General features: G+C 36.4%; 1 protein-coding gene across 1 annotated transcript in view; it reads right to left on the reverse strand.

Annotated features, from left to right (window-relative positions):
- Window positions 1-26,890, reverse strand: part of NCKAP1 (NCK associated protein 1) — a 105,827-nt gene that overhangs the window by 25,354 nt on the left and 53,583 nt on the right. Inside the window, exons 13-23 of the mRNA XM_070359272.1 lie at window positions 26,191-26,323; window positions 22,286-22,367; window positions 20,586-20,644; window positions 14,107-14,252; window positions 12,075-12,207; window positions 9,367-9,486; window positions 8,582-8,721; window positions 7,957-8,088; window positions 4,775-4,993; window positions 4,458-4,588; window positions 4,123-4,220 (exon numbers count right to left, since the gene is read on the reverse strand). Coding sequence (XP_070215373.1) covers window positions 4,123-4,220; window positions 4,458-4,588; window positions 4,775-4,993; window positions 7,957-8,088; window positions 8,582-8,721; window positions 9,367-9,486; window positions 12,075-12,207; window positions 14,107-14,252; window positions 20,586-20,644; window positions 22,286-22,367; window positions 26,191-26,323 — 1,393 coding nt within the window. The remainder of the gene's footprint in view (window positions 1-4,122; window positions 4,221-4,457; window positions 4,589-4,774; window positions 4,994-7,956; window positions 8,089-8,581; window positions 8,722-9,366; window positions 9,487-12,074; window positions 12,208-14,106; window positions 14,253-20,585; window positions 20,645-22,285; window positions 22,368-26,190; window positions 26,324-26,890) is intronic.

Raw genomic sequence — 26,890 nt, forward strand, 5'->3', positions numbered from 1 at the left:
TCAGGAAGATCCCCTGGAGAAGGGATCAGCTACCCACTCCAGTATTCCCGGGCTTTCCTGGTGGCTCAGATGGTCCCCTGCAAAGCGGGGGCCTGGGTTTGATCCTTGGGTCGGGAAGATCCCCTGGAGAAGGGAACAGCTACCCATTCCAGTATTCTTGCCTAGAGAATCCCATGGACAGAGGAGCCTGGTGGGCTATAGTCCATGGGGTTGCAAAGAGTTGGACACCAATGAGTGACTTTCATGTCATACATTTGTTAAAACCCACAAGATGCACAAATCAAGAAAGAACCCTAATGTAAATTTGGGACTTCAGGTGATGATAGTATGTCAATGTAGGTTCACTGATGATGACAATATGTACCCACTCTGATAGAGGATGTTGATAACGGCGAAGGTTATGCACATGTGAAGCAGGGCATGTATGGAAAATCTCTGCACCTTCTGTTCAATTTTGCTGTGAACATAAAATGTTCTAAAAATAAAGTCTATCTTATAAAAGGTCCATCTAGTCAAAGCTATGGTTTTTCCAGGAGTTATGTATGGAAGTGAGAGTTGGACCATAAAGAAGGCTGAGCACTGAAGAACTGATGCTTTCGAACTGTGGTGCTGGAGAAGACTCTTGAGAGTCCCGCGGACTGCAAGGAGATCAAACCAGTCCATCCTAAAGGAGATCACCCTGAAAATATACACTGGAAGGACTGATGCTGAAGCTGAAGCTCCAAACTTTGGCCACCTGATATGAAGAATCGACTCACTGGAAAAGACCCTGATGCTGGGAAAGACTGAAGGCAGGAGGAGAAGGGGTGAGATGTTGAGATGGCATCACCGACACAATGGACATGAGTTTGCGTAAACTCTGGGAGATAGTGAAGGACAGCGAAGCCTGGCGTGCTGCAGTTCATGGGGTCGCAAGGAGACAGACACAACTTAGTGACTGAACAACAACCTTGTAAAAAAACACAGATGTGGAAGCCATGGTTCAAGTTACTGTAGGAAAACAAAAGAGGGGAGTGAAGGGGAGGGGGGAGGAAGGAGGAGGAAGAAGGGTTAAGAGAAAGGGAAAAAAAAAAGGTATCTGATTCCAAGTTGAAAACAGCATGGTATTATAGCTACATAAAGTGCTGATGCTACACATTATCTAGTAAGTACAGTGTCCAGGGTAAGTAAGTGCACTCTCACTAATCAGATCTGTAGTTGAAGTTTATTCTCAGTTCTAGGCATTATTCTCTATAAGCAACACCAACAAGAGAATTTGTGACAAAAGAGAGTGAGACTAGAAGAGAAATGCAATATATTAAAAACTGCTTTAAACATGTGAAGGGTCATCTTATTACAGGCAGTCTCTACCTCTTGAGTTAACAGTAAGGGCCAATCAAAAATTACTATTTAGATATGAAAGTGAAAGTGAAGTCGCTCAGTTTTGTCCAACTCTTTGCAACCCCATAGACTGTAGCCTACCAGGCTCCTCCGTCCATGGGATTTTCCAGACAAGAGTACTGGAGTGGGGTGCCACTGCCTTCTCCAGGGGATCTTCCCCACCCAGGGATTGAACCCAGGTCTCCCTCATTGTAGGCAGATGCTTTACCAGCTGAGCCACCAGGGAAGTTTAGATATAAACATAAATAGAAATATAGAGTAATTGATGAGATTGCCTCATTTTCAAGATCAACTCACCCACCTAGAAAAATGTATGTTTCTGCACTAGCTAAGAGTAGGTTAGGTGATTGTTAAGATCTCTTTCATGTTTTGAGACAGTGGAGCACAGTACTAGTATAAGCTCTGGAGTCAGGGCGACTCTACATATAGATCAAATTTATTTAGTTATATATTAAGCATGTCAGCTTGGACAAGTTAATCTTTCTTGGTTTTACTTTTCTAATCTATAAAATAGGGACAATACCAGTTTTAAGGATTTAAAGGAGTTAATAAAATACATGTAAAGAGCTTAGAAAAGTCCTAGAATACAGTAAAAAATCAGGAAAGCTACCTGTTTTTATTTTTGAACCCAACAAATATTTACCAAGCACCTCTATCTGCTGGACATTAATTTAGCACCAAGGTTTTAAGAGAGTTTCTAATTAAGTTTTTATTCTAGTGAAAGTGACATAAGATGCATGACATGAAAGGTCACAAATAAAGCTAGATTAAAAGAACAGAAAGTAATGGTTGTTATTTTTAAAAAGTGTGGTCAAGAAAGGATATTCTGATAACTGAAAAATATATGAATGTTACATAGATACATAGATACATAAGACAGTATCTCAGGGAACAGTACTTTGAGATGACACAACAGCAAGTAGGCCAGCTGGGATGAAGAGTGAAAAAATGTGAGAAAAAGTGGAAGGCCAGATCCTCTTGGCACCTGACAACACTGTTAAGGACATCAGATGCCTTCAACTCTCACAGGTATGTATAGGCCAATTTTTATTATCACATCATACTGCTTAACCTGCCACATTAAATGGCAGAGAAACAATAAAAACACTAACAGTTCTGGAAGTGTCTGAAACAAACAACAGTTAGCAAAAGCTAAATAACTGGACCATAATTCTGCGATGATCTCATCCTGAGAGGAGCAGAAGAAAGTAGACTGGGATGACAGATGTGCTGCCAGAGAACAGGAGGATGGAAAAGAGATCATGAATTTACAGAGGGATTAGTCTAATAAGTAAGAATTACACTGTTTGTAAAGCAAGCAAAGCACCAAAACTAGAAGTGCAATGTTTGTGTATTTAAAACTATATAAGGTATGATATCTGTGCATTTAAAATCCACATTATAAAATAACTAAAGGCTGATTTCTAGCCAAGAATTGCAGATCTTTCTTTTAAAGAAGTGTGAGAGGATAATGACATGATGAATACTAAAATATTTACTCAGTTCTTATTGTAAGTCAGGGACTATGCTGAGTACCTAAGCAGCTGAAACTTATCACTTAAAGTGATTCTCAACCCAAAGTCAAAGCTCTTAAGTGACAGGACCAAAATCCATGATAGCCTGACTTGAAAGATTGCGTTCTTAACCACTGAGTAATACTGCCTCTCCTTTTAGTTATACTGAGTCTTGCTCCCTACTCACTCAGCAAAACATTAATCTTGCAGGAATTGACTTCACCTGTCTATCTGCCCAATTTTCAGTAAATCAGATGACCTCATTTAGACTTCTCGGGTGCTACACCTGAAATGCCAGCTACTTATTAATCCTATACACCATATTCTTAAGTAATTTAAAATAGAAGGCACAAGTAACCACCAAAAAACTTTCACAAAGAAAAAGCCGTATTTTTAAACGTGTCTTTCCTATTTTGTCTGTAAATTCAAAAATTTTGGTGGCACAAATTTAAATTCTTTAAAAAACTAGATAGCTGTTATATAGACTCATTCAGTATAAATCACTTTAGCCCTGATATCTTTTTACAAGACTTCTAGAATTACTTAAAACATTGCTTCAGCTCTTTCACATGTTTATTAAAATGCTATGCACATTTTTCATCCAGTTTAAAAGGCACAAGATAATTTAAAAGACTGGCTAATAATAATAATAAAAAAACAAACAAACAGTGGGAGGTGGGAGGGAAGTTCAAGAGGGAGGGGACAAAGGTATACCTATGAATGATTCATGTTGATGTGTGGCAGAAACCAACACAGTATTATAAAGCAATTATCCTCCAATTAAAAATAAATAAGTTTTTAAAAAGAAAAAAAAAACAATAAACCTAACAATGTTTATATTGGAATCTGTGGAAAGTAATACATTCAAACTACAAATTTAAACAGATGACTGGCTGGAACTTTGAACATGGTTATTGGAAGAAAGGCATCACAATACAACAGAATGAAGACGACTAACAGTCAAGAAATTTGAGTTTCAGTCTCCTTTAGCCAGTCAATTCACCTCCCTAGGCTTTCTGCTTTATCATTTGTAAAACAGAAGCAAATGAAGATGCTACTGAAAGAACTTGCTAGCTCTGTAATTTTGCATAATTTATAAATTTCATATAAATTCATATAGTTTCATTTCATGACAACTTTATGTCAGGTTAAAATAATTAACACTCTAGGTTTGTTTGTTCACATTTTTGAAATATTTTAAAGCTCAAATCAATAAAAACTGTATTACCTTAAGTTCAGCAACTTGTGATGAAATATGCCACATAAGACTTTCACTTAGGAACTTCATACCATATGGGCCAAGCAGCTCCGATAATGATCTCATTTCTGAAAGGAAATGGAATTAATTTTATACTTTGACAAAAAAAAAAAATTTAAGAAGCAAATTATTAATTGAAAACTCTAAGAAAAGTCTCTAAAATAAGAAAGAACATAAAGGCCTAGGTAAGTCTAAAATTAATTTTTGATTATCCATATAATTGAATGAAAATAGTCATAATGGAATCAAAACCCAAAAGAATCAAGGTTTCTTCATTCTCTAAAATATGCCAGAGTATTATTCACCTGATATGTCAGAATATTCCTCTGCATTAAATGTTAATTCATTTTCCGTAGGTAAGTTCACAAATGCTTTCATTGCAGGGAAATAAGCTATATGACCATTGCTGACTTGTCTTAACAAAGTTTCCAAATACCTAAGGAGAAGAGTAAATTTGCAACTGGAGAATTTAATTAAAAATTTATTAAGGTATACATTACTGCATATAATTTTAAAGTTAACTAATAACATGAACAAGCATTAATCCATTTAAAAAACTTTTGTAAGTCATTCATTACAAAGAAACTTTTTATCATTCCAAATTTCTGAATATGTTTCTTACCAATTTGTGTACAGACTTGTAATGGTTGGTTCTCCATGACTGTCTAAATGTTGTGTTTGTTGAAGAAGAACATTATTAAATACTCTTGTAATATCAATTTGCACATAGTTTTCTATTGACTGGAGTACAGTCATGTATGCTCTTACACTTGTTAGAAGCTCTGATGGTTTTGCAATTTCCTGTGTGGCTTGATTATACATAGTCATTCCAACAATTGACCTGGAGCGGGGATGGTAGAAAAAATTAAAAAGCTCTAATTCTTGTATTTCTGTAAATAGGCCATTCAATCTACAATTCATGAAATTACTACTATCATTAACTTCCAAAGCAACAACTTTAAAAAAGAATATACCTAGTAGACATACAGGAATGAAATGGGGATGCAAGTGATTAAAAAAATACTAAGGGCATCAGCAATAAAAATGATTTAAGAAGAAAGAGGGTTTTAAATATTCCTTTAACATGATATGTGGTCTCCAGCAAGTAAATGGACTATTCAAGTCTACAGCTTGAATTCCTTTAGCACTGTTACACATCAGTAGTTTTTAGGTCTTAAATATATTACCTACAGTCTTCATATTTAAAAACCCTGCTATGCAGTTATCACCATCATTTCATACAGGAAAGAACAAACCTGAGGTGCAGAACTCAAGTAAACTGATCAAGGTCACTTTGGAAGTGCATGCATGCGTGTGTGCCAAGTCGCTTCAGTTGTGTCTGCCTCTTTGCCACCCTATGGACAGCAGCCCGCCAGGCTCCTCTGTCCGTGGGATTCTCCAGGCAACAATACTGGAAGTGGGTTGCCATGCTCTCCTCCAGGGGATCTTCCTGACCCCAGGGTCCGAACCTGTGTTTCCTGTGGTTCCTTCACTGCAGGTGGATTCTTTACTGCTGAGCTACCAGGGAAACCCTAAAATTCCCTAATCATTAGATTTATAAAGATCTTAGACTTGAATCTGTAAGGATAAATTCATAAAGACAACAGACAAACCCCATGACTAGTAACAGTCCCAGAAGAACAACTCAAGATGAAAACTGCTGTCCTTGTACACAGCCACTAAGTCTTTACGATTGTATGCAAGTGATCAGCAAAAATCAACTAATACTCACAAGCTATTTGTTCTGGCATAAAAATATTTCCCAGGTAAACAAGTATACAGCCTTGCCTTGAACCTGATCACTAAGTAGATGTTTGATAAAAAGAACATCTGCTTCTCTGTGGATTAACGGACCAACTGTTTACAGAAGGAAAACAAGGGAGCTGTAAACTGAACCCTACCTTCCATACAACACTGTACCAATCCACCGAGCCGAGAGTGCTAAGTATCAGAAGCGTAATGTCCTATGGTCTAAATGCTGAAGCAGTTTTGGTTTCACTGTCAGGATGCCTTCCTTACTAAAGAAGAGCAAGAGACTCTGCTCAACACCAGACTGATGCTCAACACCAAGCAACTGATGACTTGACACTCAATTTACTGCCTATTTACATATTCTATTTTCTTCTATAGTTGTTGCAGCCCTGAGTTTTATACAGTTTTATTATTACTCATATTTCTTCACACAATATTACACATAAGGCACAAATACTTGTTAGTGACCACAACCTTTAGCCAAACCTTTTGAAAGTCCTTTGGCAAAATTTCTTTCATAAATTGCTCTAAGGCCTTTAAGAAAAATGTATTGAATCAATCAATATTTTCTTTAATAAATAAATGTGTAACTTTACAAAAAGGTGAAGCAACATTTACAAAATTTCTGACTTGTTACATAAAATATCAAGAAACATAACTTATTAAACTAATTAGAATTGAGTGCCTCATGGGTCTAGAATTCTGTTGGCATAACAGCATACTTTGGAGTTCACAAGAGTTTCATGTTCATCCAACCCTGAGGTTTTCACACATTTGACTGTGACCTGCTATACGATATGTGTCTAACATCACCAACTCAGTACACACAAATATATACCTAACTGAAAAGTTCTGTGAAACACTATTTCTACTTACTACATGCAATGCACTGAGTTTTCCCCCTATTTCTGCTTCCTTCTTTCCTTTCCTCCCTTTTTTCTTTCTTTAAATGTTCACTACAACTTTCTAAACTGATTCCATGATCCTACTGGGCTGCCACCTGCCAGCTGATGTATACCAATTTGCTCCAATCTTCTCCTTTTTCTTAGCATATTAAAAAGCAGAGACACTGCTTTGCCAACAAAGGTCCACATAGTCAAAGATATGGTTTTTCCAGTAGTCATGTATGGATGTGAGAGTTGGACCATAAAGAAGGCTGAAAGTGAAAATCGCTCAGTCATGTCCGACTATTTGCAATCCCATAGACTATACAGTCCATGGAATTCTCCAGGCCAGAATACTGGAGTGAGTAGCAGTTACCTTCTCCAGGGGATCTTCCCAACCCAGGGATCGAACCCAGGTCTCCCTCACTGCAGGCGGATTCTTTACCAGCTGAGCCATAAAGGAAGCAAAGAGGGCTAAGCGCCAAAGAATTGATGCTTTTGAACTGCAGTGCTGGAGAAGACTCTTGAGAGTCCTTGGACTGCAAGGAGATCAAACCAGTCAATCCTGAAAGAAATCAACCCTGAATATTCACTGGAAGGACTGATGCTAGAGCTGAAGCTCAAGAAGCTCTAATACTTTGGCCACCTAATGTGAAGAGCTGACTCATTAGACAAGACCTTGACACTGGTAAAGACTGAAGGCAGGAGGAGAAGGGGACGACAAAGGATGAGATGGTTGGATGACATCACCGTCTCGATGGATGAGAGTTTGAGCAAGCTCAGAGAGTTTGGTGATGGACAGGGAAGCCTGGTGTGCTACACTCCATGGGGTCGCAAAGATTTGGACGCGACTGAGCGACTGAACTGAACTGAACTGAACTGTCCTTTTTCTTATAGGGAAGTTAAGGCTCACAAAGATTAACTAGCCTCTCCGGTGTTACAACGAGTTAATAAGTGTGGGATAAGACTGGGTAATTTAAGTAATTCCCAGTTCACTATTCTTCATACTTACCAGTTATTTTTTTCATACTACAATTTTACTAATTTATATACCATTTCTACTAATGCTTTCCCTCATAAAAGTAAAGACTGCATAGATATGAAGAATAAATAAAACAAACTCATTAATCTAACCAACAAACAAAAAACAGTTTATATTCTTTCTTACTTAGTAAAGCGGATTTCCAGATGAGAAGTCAAATATTCTCGTGGGGTAAAGGTATGTTCCCAAACCACCATGTTTGGTACATAATTTATAGAGAAACACAACTCGGAAAGTGCAGTGTGCAACTTATCAAGGCTGAAAAATATTAATAAACAGTAAAGAAAAAAATTAACATCTCATAATAGCAATATGAAGTTAATTTCATATCAGAATAGTAATGGCAAAATTCAACTTTTCCTCTCTTAAACTGACATGTTCAATATATAACAAGATGCCAAAATAGTGTCAGACATCTAATTTCAAATAAACTGAAAATTACAGATTGCTTATAGTATACCCCCTCCAAATTTTTAGACAGATTCTTGGCCTTCAATATTCAACATATTAAAAAAATGACATCTATTACATGTATTTTCTTCAAAAATCCAAAATAAGTACTTTTGGATTAAATAAGCACTAACTGGCTAATCAAGTTCACAAATGTCAAAAAACATTAACAACTGGGAAATGAAGAATTTACAATTACTAGCATTTCCTCAGTACTAATGCCATACAAAAATGGAAAAAAAAAAACCAAAAAACCTCTTCTACCTGTAACAAAAAGATACAGTAATAGTGGATGGCTTACTTGGTCACGACCAGCCTGTTTTTCCTCATGCTTTCAACTCCTGGTTTTTCCCTTTCAGGTTCCCCTTTCTTACCAGTCTGTTTCTTTGACTTCTTATTCACTGCTTGACTGATGGTTTTGGCACAATGCTTGGGCAATAACTAAATTTAAAAATAAATGAAATCATACATACCAGTTACTCCGAAAACATTAACTACTGAAACAAACCTTAGCTAAACCCAGACTATGCGGCAAATATACTAGCACTAAGAACAGAGGTAATAAGTGAGATGCAGCATTTACCTAGCCAGCTTGGAGAGCCCATTCAGCTTGGAAAACACAGAAACAGGGAAATCTTGTGTGAAGAGACATTTCATAGAGGTAGTTATATCAAAGCTACAGTTCAAGGACAAATTAAAAAAATACCAGGCAAGCGAGGAATAACATTTTACTGAAAGGAAAATGGCCTATGAAGACCAAAACTATGATAGAACACAATGTGCTCCGAACCTCATCAGAATGACTCAGTAGTGGAGCATAAAATGCTGGGGAGAGATGTTCGAGCTACCTTGGGAAGGGACTTGAATGCCAAGCTAGAGGCTGGATTTAAAACCATAACCCTAAAGACAGTGGGACATTTCTTAAAAACCTAACAACAGAGCTTCATAATAAGAGGTAATGAGATTTACTGAGAATTTGAGGATAAGATTAAAAACGGGGAAAAAAAAAAAAAAACCCAGCTAAGAGATGGTTTTCTTGCCTTCAAGACAATTTTCCCATCTGTAAGGAAACATTTAAATTATTACCTGGTCACTAAGAGTACACTGTTCTGTGCAAATATCAGTGATGAGATTTCGAGCTTGTTTGGCCATTTCATCAAGGAACATATTACATAAGGAAAGACTGCGATCTCCAATATGATGTCTCTGTTAAAGAAAAATAGTAACAAAAACAATAAAAATTATAACAAAGTAATTTGAATTAACAAATCTAGACAAACCTAGAAAGCATATTAAAAAGCAGAGACATTACTTTGCCAACAAAGGTCCATGTAGTCAAAGCTATGGTTTTTCCAGCAGGCATGTATGGATGTGAGAGTTGGACCATAAAAAAAGCTGAGTGCCGAAGAACTGATGCTTTTGAACTGTGGTGTTGGAAAAGACCTTGAGAGTCCAGTCAGTCCTAAAGGAAATCAGTCCTGAATATTCACTGGAAGGACTGATGCTGAAGCTGAAACTCCAATCCTTTGGCCACCTGATGCAAAGAACTGACTCACTGGAAAAGATCCTGATGCTGCGTAAGACTGAAGGCAGGAGAAGGGGACAACAGAGGATGAGATGGTTTGATGGCATCATGGACTCGATGGACATGAGTTTGAGCAAGCTCCAGGAGTTGGTGATGGATAGGGAAGCCTGACGTGCTGCAGTCCATGCAGTCACAAAGAGTCGGACACAACTGAGCGACTGAACTAATTTGAATTAAAAGTTTTTAAATAAACATAGAAAATAAGGTTCAAGTCTATCCTACATAAGAAGTGAAGATGGGAGATGTTATAGATCTCTTTTATCTCTTATAAAAACTAACCTACCATAGACATTTGGATTTTGTTTAACCAAATTCCGACTCCTGAAAGATAATACATCCCTTCTTCCTGAAAAAAAGGACTTGAACTAGCATTGCTTCAAACTTACTAATTTATTTAAAATGCAGATCTGACTTCACTACTTCTCTTCAATGGCTCAAAAATGCTGAGACTGGAAAGCAAAACAACTAGAGTATAACTCGGGCTCTGTGCTGCGAACAGGATAATGGCAGATGCAGAGACCACATAGGAGGCAGTAACAATCATCCAGGCAAAAGATAATGGGGCTTCTTCAAAGGTAAGAAGAGGCAGGAGTCTGAATACTTATGTAAGAGTAGAGCCAAAAACAGAAAAGGTTTCAAGTTGGGGTAGATGTGGAAAAATTAATGATTCTATTCTGGACATGTTACACTTCAGATGGCTAAAAATACCTAGGTTGCAGTACAGAGAAAATCTAACTTGAAAGGAAAGATCTGGGCTGCAGATATAGATTTAGGAGCCATTAGCATAAACAAGGGAGAAGGCAATGGCACCCCACTCCAGTGCTCTTGCCTGGAAAATCCCATGGATGGAGCAGCCTGGTAGGCTGCAGTCCATGGGGTCGCTGAGGGTCAGACACGACTGAGCGACTTCACTTTCACTTTTCACTTTCATGCATTGGAGAAGGAAATGGCAACCCACTCCAGTACTCTTGCCTGGAGAATCCCAGGGACGGGGGAGCCTGGTGGGCTGCCGTCTATAGGGTCGCACAGAGTCGGACACGACTGAAGCAACTTAGCAGTAACAATTCGTAAAGATAATAATAATGCTACTGCTCTTTGTAAGTTTCTTTTCTATAAGTTCTGTAGTTCTAAGTAAAAGGATTCAACACTATTTTTTTTTTTTGAGGGGTGCAGAAATTTATTAGAATCCAAGACATGTCCTTTGGGGTTTATACATGTCATAATCATTTTTTTTTCATTTCTTATATGATATTATACATGTTTCAATGCCATTCTCCCAAATCATCCCACCCTCTCCCTCCTGCAGAGTCCAAAAGACTGTTCTATACATCTGTCTCTCTTTTGCTCTCTCACATACAGGGTTATCGTTACCGTCTTTCTAAATTCCATATATATGCATTAGTATACTGTATTGGTGTTTTTCTTTCTGGCTTACTTCACTCTGTATAATAGGCTCCAGTTTCATCCACCTCATTAATACTACTTAATTTTAATATATACTTACTATACTCACTAAGAGTTATTTTTCTTCTTGGACAATTAGAAGAAATACTGAGAGTACATTTTTGATAGATACTTGGTATGTGCAAAACTACAGAGTACTTTAATTACTCAGTAACTGTGTGTGCCAGTATGTGAATTCTTACAAACACCGGCAAATCTCAATTTTACTTACTGTATCTATTATATTAACAAGTCAGTGAAATTCTTCTTTGAAATGCTTATATTTAGCCAGCAATGTCTCCATTCAATTTGCAAGTATTTTCAATGAGCATTTCAGAGGAAAACTAAGCATATAAAAATCACTCATTATACGTAACTTTACCATAATATTAATGCCTGACTCACTATTTATTTTAATAAAGGTTAATTTCAAGTGGCTTTATGCCTGGGAAATCCCATGGACAGAGAAGCCTGACGGGCCACAGTCAATGGGGTATCAAAAGAATCAGACACGACTGAATGACTAAATAACAAGTGATTTTGTGATGTGTTCTTAGAAACATGTATCTGTATTTATCCAATCATTTAAATAAATATTACATCATATGCCTAATCAAGCATTCTTCTGACTGCACAGAGATACATTAGGTGGGCAAGTAGGTTAGGTAATTATGACTTTGTGAGTCTTTGTGAAATTTGGTCAGCTGTATGCTTGGAGTAGCTTATTCTGCATACTATATTAATCCCAATACTACTCTGAAATTACCTCTTCTGGACACAGTTCATGTGTGCAACTCATAAAATGAGTGCAAAGTAGTGGAAATGCAATTGAGTATCTTGATTGAGAGGGTAACTCCAAACACTGCTGAAACATCTTCTCAAAAGCACGACTATAAAAACTATAAGGAAACAAATTAAAAATCAGAATCATAATTTTTATAGTTAGAGTTAGTTTAATTTGATTCAAGTAAATGAAAATTACCAACTGTAGCATTTATTCTCGTAGGAAAAGTTATTTTTCCAAAGAGTTCTCTTACATATTAATAACCATTTCAGAGTTATAAAATATTATTTCTATAACATTAACGCATTTAAAAATAAAAGTTAAAGAGAAAATAAACCATATCTATGGCATTTGAATATATACCACTCGAACCTTACAGCATCAAAAGTCATCAAAGCTGAGTCACTATCAACTGTAAGAAATACCATTATTTTATGTACCACTAAGAAAAACATTGTCAATTAAACAATAATACACCATCAACTTTAAATTATTTCCAGATTGAAGAGATGTTAAATCTAAAAGAATATGAGGTGATAAAATATAGATTTAATACACTTCGAATAATAAAACAAACAGAAGTAGTAAACATGTCTTTATTTTGGATGTGACAAAGTAAGAATGTGGTTAAGACCAAGTATGAATATAAATTAATTAAATGACTGAAAATTTGCAAGTTTTAAACATTATTCAAAGTGCCTTATTTCCAGGAAAGAGAAGAGGAATTTATTTTTTTCTTTTTGAAGTTAATTTATTTGGCTGTACTGGTTCTTAGCTGCAGCACGCAGGATCTCTGGTCTTCACTGCAGTATGTGGGATCTAGTTCCCTGGCCAGGGATAGAACCTGGGTCCCCTGCACTGGGGGTAAGCAGTCCTAACCAATTGACAACCAAAGAAGTCCCCAGAAGAGGAATTTCTAATTGCTGTATCCTTCTTTTACAATATACAGCTCAAAAATACCTAAACATAAAATGTTACATTTTCTTTTCAAGGTAGCCTCTGGGTCAGACAATAGGATAGGGTTCCAAATCTTAAAACTCTTACAAACTTGTTACATAATAACTATATTTCCTGAGCTCCTTTAAGAGATCCTTGTCTTCCCTGCCAAGTAATTTGGATTTTTTCTGCAAAACTGCTAATTAAAGCCCCACTACAAACTGCAAAAATCAGGGTTTTTTGTTTTGTTTTTTTTTTTTGGTTTTCTCCCCAAAACAAAATTATTCACAAGCTTTTCAAAATGATCTCTATTCAATACAGAGAAACTACTACCACTATCCACTGAGAGTATTTCAGCATTTTAGAATTAAAGGAACCTACCTACCACGCTATTCTCATCAGCTTCCCTAAAGGAAAAAAGATCAAGAAGCAGAAACAGAGTGGACACTGTACAGCTTTGAAATCAGAATACTTAAGTTTGAGTCCTGACACCACTGTTTATTAATTTTATCACAATCAAGTTCACTTATTCATTGAAATACTTATTAAGCACTTACTCTGTTAAGACACTAAGGAAACAAAAACTTGACCTCCTTCAAGAACCACATAATGTGGGGAGAAAAGGAGGAGCTGCAGACTACTAAGAATAACAAAAGAACTTAGAAGCAAAGGAGAGTGGAGCACAGTGGAGGGGACTGTCACCACATTATCACAATATTAATATCTAACAATACTACAGAGGGAAACCACATGGTATTTAATTGCCAACATTTGCTCTAGTTGACCCCAGTCCAAATTTTTTTTCCTTTAATGACACAATTTGAAGAGATTGTTTTTCACTTCTTCAAAGAAAGCATAAAAAACAAATTCACATCAGTAAAAGGTGCTCCTATAGAGAATTAAAAACAGACATAAAACCCCAACATAGTAAACCTCACTACTGGCAGGTTGTTCTCTATTCCCTTGATTCTTAGAATCTCTTAGTAAACTGTCTTAAGCACCACACTAACGTAATCAAGAAACACATCTTTGGATAATAAAAATTTCAAATTCTAATTTAAAGAAAATTACAACATACCAAAATATGGACAGATCTGATGTTTCCACCAACATTTCCACCAAGGAATCTACCATTTTTGTGTGAAAAATTATTGTATTCATCATCTTTCCAAGTTCTCTGTGATCTGAAAGGCTAAGTGAAGCCTTAGAGACACTAGTATATGCCTGAAAAAGTAAAGAAAGAAACAAATGTAGTTTAGGTAATGACTTCAGGTATAGACCAAGTCTACAGGAAAAAAGAAAAAATACCCACTATTGAAGAATATTTAAAGTTTATTAAGAACATCATCTTTTAAAAACTGTCTACCGTGATTCAAACTTAAAATTCCTATCAAGAATTTCTTTATTACAGTAAACTGAAATACTATTCTTAAAACAGAATCTAATACATGGGTCATTCAGCTTGAACTCCTAAAGCAAGTGAAGCTACATATCAAAGATACAAAACAATGAATTGTCACATGGTGTCCCTACCAAGAGAAGTTTTCGACTTAGTTCAAGATAAAACACATATTCAAAACAGTAAGATGAAACTTAAGTACTGCACATGTTGACTCAGGAAGGTTTTTGATTATACTGAATCATTAAAAACTGGAGAGCATAACACACCGTACTAATTGACGAACTCTAGAGAAGCATTCTGAAGGTGGTAAAATTAGTGTTAAGTTGATAAAAAAGGCGACAGGTCTTAACCAAAACCATCAGGACAGGTTGTGAGGGAAAGAAATTCCACTAAGAGGTACCAACGCACTGAAAACAAAACCTGCCCTTGGGTGGTGGACATTTCACAAGCAAGGAAAACAATACGAGGGATGCCTACAGAATAAACATCATATATCATGCTGAAGAATTTGAACTTTTTGATAAATCACCAAAGAGTCTGTGTGATGGATAATAACTGCTTAGAAAGATTGTTCTATGCTGAGGTGGAAACAGAGAGGAGTGGAGAGGGAACAGGAGGCAGAGCTTCTTAGGAGGCAGTGGTGGTAACAATCCAGACAGGATAATGAGATGGTCCAGGGTGGTAAAGCTCAAAAGTGTTTAATCAGGGGAATGACTAGACATGGTAGGCAACACAAGAATTATGGTTGATGACCACGGTCCTGGCTTTTGGGAGGCATTCTTTCATGAATCTCACGTGTACTTACACACCTTGCTGGATACGCCAAGAAAGCACAGCCCAGACCACTCACTATCTCAGCCATTTCTCCAGGCCTTACAGCTACCAAACTTGAGAAAGAAAGTAATGTGTCCCTCTGGAACAAAGAGCAAATATGCTTCCTGTTGATGATGAAACAGAGGGTTCCTCAAACTCAGTCCTCCTTAGCTTAAGACGTGCCCAATGCATACACAGCATTCATCTGGGTCTCTCTGCACTACCCCCAAAAGACATGAAAGCAAGGGAAAAATAATGTATATATCTGGATGCTCATGGCACTTCCTGTGCAGTGAATTAAGTTCTCTGTCTCTAATCCAGGAGCCCCATGTCTTCTGCTAGTACCCATGAAACAGTAAAAGACTAAACAATTATTGCCTTTTAAGTAAGATAAAAATCAAATCTCAGTCTCTCCAGTGGGAAAAGGTCACTACACAGATGAGGTTACCATTCACTAAGGCAGGCGCATCACAAAGCAGAGCTCTATAATTTGATGTTTGTGTCTTCTACCAGAAAAAGGGAGAAAATGAAGAATGTGATGGCAATACAGTAATGGCAAGATGTATTCTGGACATTCATCACAAACTAAGTCTAACGGAAGTATAATTTACCTTTCATCAGTTTTAAAGTACAAAGAGGAACCAGTAGTGGCCATGAGTTCAATAAAGACTTCCACTAGCTGAGAATAATTTTAAAAATTCTGAATTAAAGTACTGTGAAAATAAATTCAGATGAAATGGATGGTGACAAAATGAGACAATTTAATTAAAAACTCATTTGAAATGCTTGACAACAGTGGAAGAAGAAACACACGTCATTTAAAAAAAAAAAAAACTGGTTTAAATACAAGTCTAAAATATGAACTACCCAAGTAAATTAGAAGGCAAAGAGAATCAGTGACTGAAGATACTTAAGAGACTAATGGAACAAACAGCAGAATGAGATCCTAATTTAGGAAGAGAAAAAATGGCAGAGAATACATGTAGAGAGGGAGAACTCTTCTTTTAAGACTCCAAAGACCCCAGTGACGGTAACAAAGCGTACTATCACATTCCCTTAAAGGCTTATTCTTCTAGCCCTGCCCTACTCAAGAAGTGATACAGAGCTCTACATCTCTCTCTGGCCATATACTTACACCTAGTAACTCTTATCCTTCTACCAGATCACTGATCAAACTCAGATCATTCATATCTTTTGTGAAGATATTTTTCTTCCTGTAGTAATATTTTACATTAAGAAGGCTCTTTTCTTGCCCTTTCCTGTGTAAGTGATTCTCCTACTCCAACTTGACCCATCTTTCAATGCGTGGGTAACAAGCTGTTTTCTCTACAAAGCCATTACTAGTAATTCCACTTGAAAAAACAACTTTCTCCTTCCTAAGAAAACTGTAATCAATTGATAAGCATACTCTGTCACTGTACTGATAATCATACTCTGTCATTCTAACTTAAGCTTTTAAACTATTTAATTTTCCCTCTCTTTTATGCCTTGTCTCCAAAGCCAGATGTATAAAATATCCAAATGAGGATTATACTCAACTATGTAAGTTGTCAGTATTTTATCTCCCACATCCTGTAGCCTAGTCTGTGATCTTGAAACCCTAACAGTTGACTTGCTGTTAGTCATCTATGCAAACATCCTAGTTTCTGGACACTGCCTTCTACCTTGCATTTGTGTCCTCTTTTCCTAGTTAAGGCTTAGTTTTATGTCCCATTACTTTCATCCTTGGTATGTTTTGACCTATTCTCACTATAAAGTGAGAGTCTAATACACAACAGAAAGGAGTTGAGTGACTATTTGTCCTAATCATGGTTGAGAGCAATGCTATGCATTGAACTGTCATTCCCAAAAAGATATGTTGAAAGCATAATCCTTAATACTTCAGAATGTAACTTTATTTGGAAGTAGGGTCTTAACAGACATAAGTTAAAATTAGATCATTAAAATGGACTCTAATCCAGTATGAACAGTGTCTTTATAAAAAGAAGACATTTGGACAAAGAGATAAACAAAGAAGGAAGATGATGTGAAGAGAGAGAGCGATGTCATTAGAGCATTCTATCTATAGGCTACGGGAAAACAAAACATTCTCACAAAGGGATATATCAACTCTATACCCCTAATGCTCACTCTAAAGCTTCAAACATTGCTGTATGACTGCAATAGACAACGGTAAAATTCTCAAGTGAATTTTTCAAATGAGTAAGTCTAATAATTCTGGAAGTATTCAATAAGGGTTATTTGAAAGTCATCTAAATCTGTAAAATTCTCTGAACATAAATGTTGGTTTAGGAACTCCCACAAACTGAGAGTAAGAGGCTGAAAACAGTTCAAACTTTGTGACGATGACTTTCAAATTTTTTAATGTGTATGTATCCTTTGGCACAGTAATTCTATTTTCAGTCATTTAATAAGCATGACTTACATACTGTTTCGTGTTTTTTTTTGAACAAGAAAATGTTAATTTCTAAACTTTATTTTTAACTAGAAGAAAATAATGTATAATATATCTCAAGTATCTCAAGTATTCTTCCCTGATCTCCCACTAATCAGCTCTGCGATTTCAGGGAAGTTACTTAAAACATTACTAATTATCAACTCATATCTGTTACAATGGCTATTATAAAAAAGGTAATATATAAAGACAGTTGGTGAAGATGTGGAGAAAAGGAAATCTTGTTTATCAATGGTGGGAACGGAAATGGGTGCAGCCACTGTGGAAAACAGTACAGAGGTTCCTCAAAAACTATGAACAGAACTACCATATGCTCCAGCAATTCCACATCTGGTATTCATCTGAAGAAAAGGAAAACACTAACGCAAAAAGACATCTATATCCCTTTGTTCACTGCAGCATTATTTACAATAGTCACAACATGGAAACTACCCAAGCGTCCACTGGTGGATGAATGAATAAAAAAATTATGGGGTACACACACACACACACACACACACACACACACACACATAACTAGAAATATTATTCAGCCATGAAAAGAGAAAGGAAATCTTGCTATTTGTGACAATATAGATGGGCCTTGAAGGTATTGTGCCTAATGAAAGAAGTCAGAGAAAGGCAAATATCATATGATCTCTCACTTACATGTGGAATCTAAAATGACAAAAACAAACCAAAATGAACAGAAGAAAAATCCAAACTCACATATACAGACAACAGATTGGTGTTTCCCAGAGGCAGGGAGTCAGGGGTACATGAAATGGGTACAGCAGTCATAAGATACAAACCTCCAGTTACAAAATAAATATATGCATCCTGAAGAGCAAAGTCAAATGGGCCTTAGGAAGCATTACTATGAACAAAGCTAGTGGACCTGATGGAATTCCAGCTGAGCTATTTCAAATCCTAAAAGATGATGCTGTGAAAGTGCTGCACTCAATATGCCAGCAAATTTGGAATACTCAGCAATGGCCACAGGACTGGAAAAGGTCAGTTTTCATTCCAATACCAAAGAATGTTCAAACTACTGCATAATTGTACTCATTTCACACACTAGCAAGGTCATGCTCAAAATCCTCCAAGCTAGGCTTCAACAGTACTTAAATCAATGTACAAGCTCAATTTAGAAAAGGCAGAGGAGCCAGAGATCAAAGTGCCAACATCTGCTGGATCACAGAAAAAGCAAGAGAATTCCAGGAAAACATCCACTTCTGCTTTATTGACTATGCCAAAGCCTTTGACTGTGTGGATCACAACAAACTGTGGAAAATTCTTCAAGAGATGGGACTACCAAACCACCTTACCTGCCACCTGAGAAACCTGTATGTAGGTCAAGAAGCAACAGTTAGAACCAGACATGGAACAACAGACTGGTTCCAAATTGGGAAAGGAGTACCTCAAGGCTATACATTGTCACCCTGCTTATTTAACTTATATGCAGACTACATCATGTGAAATGCTAGGCTGGATTGAACCACAAGCTGGAATCAGGATTGCGGGGAGAAATATCAATAACCTCAGAAATGCAGATAACACCAACCTTATGGCAAAAAGCAAAAATGAACTAAAGAGCTTCTTCATGAACGTGAATGAGGACAGTGAAAAACCTGGCTTAAAATTTAACATTCAATAAACTAAGATCATGGTATCCAGTCCCATCACTTCATGGCAAATAGACAGGGAAACAATGGAAGCAGTGAGGGACTTTATTATTTTGGGCTCCAAAATCACTGCAGATGGTGACTGAAGCCATGAAATTAAAAGATGCTTACTCCTTGGAAGAAAAGCTAGACAGCCTATTAAAAAGAAGAGACATTACTTTGTTGACAAAAATCCATCTAGTCAAAGCTATGGTTTTTCCAGTAGTCATGTACAGATGTGATGAGTTGGACCAGAAAGAAGGCTGAGAACTGAAGAATTGACGCTTACAATCTGTGCTATTGGAGAAGATTCTTGACAGTCCCTTGGACTGCAAGGAAATCGAACCCAGTCAATGCTAAAGGAAATCAACCCTGAATATTCATTTGAAGGACTTACGCTGAAGCTTCAATACTTTGGCCACCGGATGCAAAGAGCTGACACACTGGAAAAGATCCTGATGCTGGGAAAGATTGAAGGCAGGAGGAAAAGGGGATGACAGAGGATGAGACGGTTGGATGGCATCACCGATTCAATGGACATGAGTTTGAGCAAGCTTTAGGAGATGGTGAAGGACAGGGAAGCCCGGTTTGCTGCAACAGCAAAGTGTTGGACACAACTGAGCAACTGAACAACATGGGCTTCCCTGTTATGATAAAGACACTACCTGCAATGCAGGAGACTGGGGTTCAATTCTTGGGTCAGGAAAATCCCTTGGAAAAGACAATGGCTATCCACTCCAATATTCTTGCCTGGAAAATCCCACGGACAGAGGAGCCTGTTGGACTGCAGTCCATGTCAGGCATAACTGAGTGACTAACACTTTCACTGTCTTTCATGTGATATATAGGATGGTGACTATAATTATAATTAATAACACTGTATTATATATTTGAAAATTGTAAAGCGAGTAAATCTTAAAAATTCTCATCACAAGAAAAAAATAAACTTGTAACTACATATGGTGATGAATATTTACTAGATTTATTGTTGATCATTTCAAAATACACATATATACTGAAATCATTGCTGCATACCTGAAACTAACATAATGTTAAATGTCAATAATATCTCCATTAAAAAAAGGTTTTTCCTTGACGTAAAGACTATGTTAGTTATAACAATACAAAAGAAGTCTTTTCAATAGGTATACAAGGAATATTTTTTCATATTAAGTTATGCTCTCATGTTAACTGAGGTATTCAATAACAAACAGAACGACAACGAAAATTAATGTTATTCTTACCTGTAATCGAAACCAATCTAATCTCATTCCTCTGAAATCAAATACTTCCCCATCTTCAACTACAGTAACAGAAAAAAGATTACAAACCTAATTAATATTTTCCAATAACTTAAATCACACTTTAAAATTTAAGGGCTAGGACAATTCCACTTCTGGATGTATATACAAAAGAATACACCCATGTTCTTGTGTACACCAATGTTTACAGCAGCATTATTCACAACAGCCAAAAGGCAGAAGTAACTAAAAAGTCCATCAACAGTGGATAAACAAAATATCATATATACACACAGTGGTATATTATTCAGCCTGAAAAAGGGAGCAAATATTGTAGCATGGATGTCATGTCATGGATAACATGTTGAGGGAATGCTAAGTGAAATAAGGTAGTGATAGAAAGACAAATATTGTACAATTCACTTATGTGAAGTACCTAGAATAGTCGAACTCATAGAAACAAAGTAGAATAGTGGTTCCAGGGGCTGGGTGAAAGGAAAACGGGGAGTTGTTATTCTATAGCTACATTTTCAATTTCGCGGGATGAGAAGTTCTGAATATTTATTGCACAACTATGTCAATACACTTAACTCTACTCAACTGTACACTTTTAAGTACTTAAATGTAGTTAGAAATGGTAATGTGGTAAATTCTATTTTACGACAATTTAAAAATGATAGCTAAGAGTGAAATAATTCTCATATCCTATAAAGGTGATGAGGCAGCTGTGCTAAGAGAAGGGTAGTGTACAGATTTCTCTCTAAACCCCGTGATTCTCATTTTGCTTACATGTCAACTCAAAAGTACCTAAAACAGAGCATGAGGAATCCTGTGAATAGAAACTTTGGAAAGCATGCTGAAGTCCCACAAAGTAACTTTATTTTAACCAAATATCATCAGGCACGTTTATAGCAGATTCATTATATAAGTATGTTTAACTTAATTTATCAATTTATAAGTTTATCAAGTTATCAATTTATCAAGTTATAAGTTTATCAATATTGTTTGATAAAACAAATTTATTACTCAGAAATTTTGAAGGTTTCTGATAGTTTTTATTTAAAGAATATAAAACTAAAATATCCAGTCTACTGGAATGGAGGAGTATTCAACTAATGGAAAGGCAGTCTATGATATGACACCAACTTTTGAGATTGACAGATCTGAACTTAAGTTCCTATTCTAGAACTTAGTATCTGTTAAAAAGTGTGGGCAAACCATGTTGAATTAAGGTTAACCTTAAGCCTTAAGGCTTAAGTTTCCAAATGTGTTAAAAGTAATTAACAACTTTTTAACATTGATGAAGATTGAATAAGATAATATATATATAGTGCTTGCCCAGATTAATCATTTCATTGATCACTGTCATAGGTAATGCCTGGACCGTAATATAAACTTTATTATGATATAGGGTGCTCATTTTTCTTTTTTATAATTACAAAATACCTTTTGCCTCAAAAATACCATTTTGCCTCCAGCTGAATATGAAGAAATGTCAAGCTATACTTCTTGTGAATATCACCACACATCCATCTTTGAAACCTTTGCTTCAGAGCAAAGTTAAAACAAAAGAGAAGAGATTAAATATGCTCCAAAGTAGGATAAGTAATACTATAAAAACTAACTGCTAAGTCCTCTCCTCGTTAACAGAATTTGAAAACCTAATGGCAAGAAAATACATTTCAATTTAAAAGACTTATTACCTTGTTTTACACTTAGAGAAGTCATAGTGTTAACAAAAGAGGACATGATGATTGATTCATCTTCAGGGCAAACAGAAAGATTCTGGAAAAAAAAAAGTGATAAAAATAATGATTAAAAACATCTAGTTGGGAAAAAATTCACAGGTCCATCAACTAGTAGGTGGATAAACTGATACATCCATAGTTAGAATTTTTTTAAGCAATAAATAAAACTGGAATGTTTATACATACAGTAACATGGATGAACTCAAAAACATGCTAACTAAAACAAATGAAAAACAAGGATGATTTCATTCACATGAAAAAAAAATTTTTTTTCAAGGCAAAAGTGACAAAAAAGCAGACAACAGGTTGTTGAGGATCTAGAGAGGGAATCAACTGCAAACGTGCACAAGAAAATTTTTAAATGTTGGAAATGTTCTTTATCTTGACTGGTGGTGGTGACATGAATGTATACAGCTGTCCAAATTAAAACAGTACACTTAGAACAAGTGATTTTTATCATGTATAAATTTTACCTCAACAAAAGTAGCACCAAAAAAAGCCCTCTGAAAATGGCTTAAAAAGTGAGTATTTAATAAACTATATCTGAAGTAGATGCTAAATGATAAACTTTTTAAAAAAGTATATGCTTATTAGCTCACAAAAACCATAGTTTTCACAACATTAAGACCTGTACAACCATGTAAATGCACACAGAGTTCTATACTGTACAATTAAAAAGTTAAAATGACAACTTTAATGTTACATACATCTTTACCACAATTTTAAAATTTAAATTTAAGTTACCATTTTAGCCAATATTACAATGAACTATTTTCACAAGTTATCTTAGTTTTAAATTTAAATCCTAGCAAATGGTTAAAAAACTATGCATGTAAATACTGTACTTGCGGGTGGTAAAAAGCTCAGGCATTTAACACATTTAAATAGTGTTATTTGAATGTGTTATTACACATGTACTCATGAACGGTGCGATACTGATCAAGTCACATAGGGTCTTTTTTCTTCACTATACCTACCCTCAGAGCTGGTAATATACTATGGATAAATGTCCATTATTAATACTAGTATCAGTATTGCTGTTGCTACTATTACTGTATCAGAAAAATAAGAAATTAATTTTCTCAGTTCAGTTCACTCAGTCGTGTCCGACTCTTTGCGACCCCATGAATCACAGCACGCCAGGCCTCCCTGTCCATCACCAACTCCCAGAGTTCACTCAGACTCATGTCCATCGAGTTGGTGATCCCATCCAGCCATCTCATCCTCTGTCGTCTCCTTCTCCTCCTGACCCCAATCCCTCCCAGCATCAGGGTCTTTTCCAATGAGTCAACTCTTCGCATGATGTGGCCAAAGTATTGGAGTTTCAGATTTAGCATTAGTCCTTCCAATGAACACCCAGGACTGATCTCCTTTACAATGAACTGGTTGGACCTCCTTGCAGTCCAAGGGACTCTCAAGAGTCTTCTCCAACACCACAGTTCAAAAGCATCAATTCTTCGGCGCTCAGCTTTCTTCACAGTCCAACTCTCACATCCATACATGACCACTGGAAAAACCATAGCCTTGACTAGACGGACCTTTGTTGGCAAAGTAATATCTCTGCTTTTTAATATAACTAGGTTGGTCATAACTTTCCTTCCAAGGAGTAAGCATCTTTTAATTTCATGGCTGCAATCACCATCTGCAGTGATTTCGGAGCCCAGAAAAATAAAGTCTGATGCTGTTTCCACTGTTTCCCCATCTATTTCCCATGAAGTGATGGGACCAGATGCCATGATCTTAGTTTTCTGAATGTTGAGCTTTAAGCCAACTTTTTCACTCTCTACTTTCACTTTCATCAAGAGGCTTTTTTTTTCAGTTCCTCTTCACTTTCTGCCATAAGGGTGGTGTCATCTGCATAGCTGAGGTTATTGATATTTCTCCTGGCAAGCTTGATTCCAGCTTGTGCTTCTTCCAGTCAAGCATTTCTCATGATGTACTCTGCATGTAAGTTAAATAAGTAGGGTGACAATATACAGCCTTGACGTACTCCTTTTCCTATTTGGAACCAGTCTGTTGTTCCACATCCAGTTCGAACTGTTGCTTTCTGACCTGCATACAGGTTTCTCAAGAGGCAGGTCAGGTGGTCTGGTATTCCCATCTCTTTCAGAATTTTCCACAGTTTATTCTGATCCACACAGTCAAAGGCTTTGGCATAGTCAATAAAGCAGAAATAGATGGTTTTTCTGGAACTCTCTTGCTTTTTCCATGACCCAGCAGATGTTGGCATCTCTAGTTCCTCTGCCTTTTCTAAAATTTTCTAAAATTTTCTCAGTATTGCTAAAATAATATAAGACACAAAAAGACATGGAGTAGCTTAAAATTTTTAATACTTTAACACAATCTATAAAATTAATAAATATCCAGTTAGTCATAGCAAACTTCAAATGCCACAAAGCCAGGAGTTGACTTACTTTTTAGACTGTGACAGCACAGTAGCCTTTGATTTATCTGGTATGTATGCTATGCTAAGTCACTTCAGTCGTGTCCGACTCTGTGCGACTCCATGGACAGCAGCCCACCAGGCTTCCCCGTCCCCAGGGTTCTCCAGGCAAGAACACTGGAGTGGGTTGCCATTTCCTTCTCCAATGCATGAAAGTGAAAAGTGAAAGTGAAGTCGCTCAGTCGTGTCCGACTCTTATCGACCCCATGGACTGCAGCCTACCAGGCTCCTCCGTCCATGGGATTTTCCAAGCAAGAGTACTGGAGTGGGGTGCCATTGCCTTAATAACATTTTTTAAAAAATTAAAAACTGCATTGCTGTCCACCTGAAACTACCACATGTTAACTGGCTATACTGTGATATAAAATAAAAAGTTTTTAAAAAACAACTGCAGCAAAGCAGTAACACTTTGCTTTGGATAAAAGCAGCTTTTCTATTCCTTCTTTTAACAGACATTCTAGAAAGGAAGCGTATGAGCTCCATCTAGTGGATAAAAGAAGAAATAAACTAGGATAGTAAACTGTAAGCTGTTTATAACTGAGGGTAAACAATTACATGAACAGTTTTCTTCCTATTTGCATTTTTAGGTAGGTTTGAAAGAAAATGAGGATTTCAAAGTATGGTTATTTCTGGGGAAAATCAATAGTTTTAGATTCAGTTCACTCACTCAGTTGTTTCTGACACTTTGTGACCCCATGGACTGCAGCACGCCAGGTGTTCCTGTCCATCACCAACTCATGGAGCTTACTCAAATTCATGTCCATTGAGTCGGTGATGCCACCCAACCATCTCATCCTCTGTCGTCCCCTTCTCCTCCTGCCTTCAATTTTTCCCAGCATCAGGGTCTTTTCCAATGAGTCAGTTCTTCGCATCAGGTGGCCAAAGGATTGGAGTTTCAGCTTCAGCATTAGTCCTTCCAATGAATATCAGGACTGATTTCCTTTAGGATGGACTGGTTTGATCTCCTTGCTGTCCAAGGGACTCTCAAGAGTCTTTTGCTCTTTTGCTGTCTCTGACTTTTCATGTGGCCCCCAGTAATTTCTCATCCACACTAAGCCATGGTGATTTTCCTAAATATTAAATCTGATTTATGACTAACCTTCTCTTTTGCAAGATCCTCTATAATTTGGTTACTGTACACCTCCACCCACCAAGATAAAGAATTATTCTCTGCATGTGTTCACTTTAAGCTTTATACACCCTTAAGCATAATGCCCATCACACTGGAATACAACTAAATGTTTTCTTTGCTCTAGATAATGATCCCCTTGGCAAAATATGACCGTTTACTTATTTACAGTTGTGACTTCACCATGAGACACAAGATTACTTTTGTAAATGTTTACTGAGCAAATAAATCAATTATTGGAAAGGAGGGAAATAAGAAACAAAAGGGAGAATGCTTTCAGTTTTTTACCTGCACAAGCTCATTGAGGACAACAGCATCAAAGCCAGAAAGGTACTGCACGTAATATCTCTGCATTACAGGTCCGTATTTCCTTACATGTGCTCTAAGCTCTTCCATATAAAATATTAATTCAGCAATGTGCCTTTTTTATTTAAGAAAAAACATTTCAAAAATTAAATTCACTTACTATCAAGGAAAATATGAATTGCCTTTGATATTGCTACATCAAGTTTTTTCCTTATAAAAAGCATTGTTAAATATTTAGTGTCAACTACTTTCTTTTTTATATTATCTCATATACAAAAAGAAACTATGGAAAGCAAAAAAGCAAGAATAAAAAACTGATAAAGGAAAATACAAAATAAAAATAAAATTAAGACATTTCATAAATGTATCATTAAAAAGTCATAAATAAAAGAAGGTTAGAGTATTAGGAAAAAGTAAGATTTTTGTGTATGCTATTATTTCTCTGATTCATTTAACTTCTGTTGAGGGACTGTGGACTAAAATAAGAAAAAATATATTACAAATGACACAGCTGTAACTCCGTTAGGATTATTATTCAAATTTTTGTGTAATAAATAATTCTGAAACATGAATCCTATAGGAAATACTATAGTACAAAAACACACCTCTGCAACAACCTAGAGTTCTAGTGATAAAACATTTCAGCTTTAATTCAAAGCTAAAGTTGACTTTGCATTCTAAT

Source organism: Bos mutus, chromosome 2, assembly GCF_027580195.1.
Source record: "Bos mutus isolate GX-2022 chromosome 2, NWIPB_WYAK_1.1, whole genome shotgun sequence".
Lineage (NCBI taxonomy): Eukaryota > Metazoa > Chordata > Mammalia > Artiodactyla > Bovidae > Bos > Bos mutus.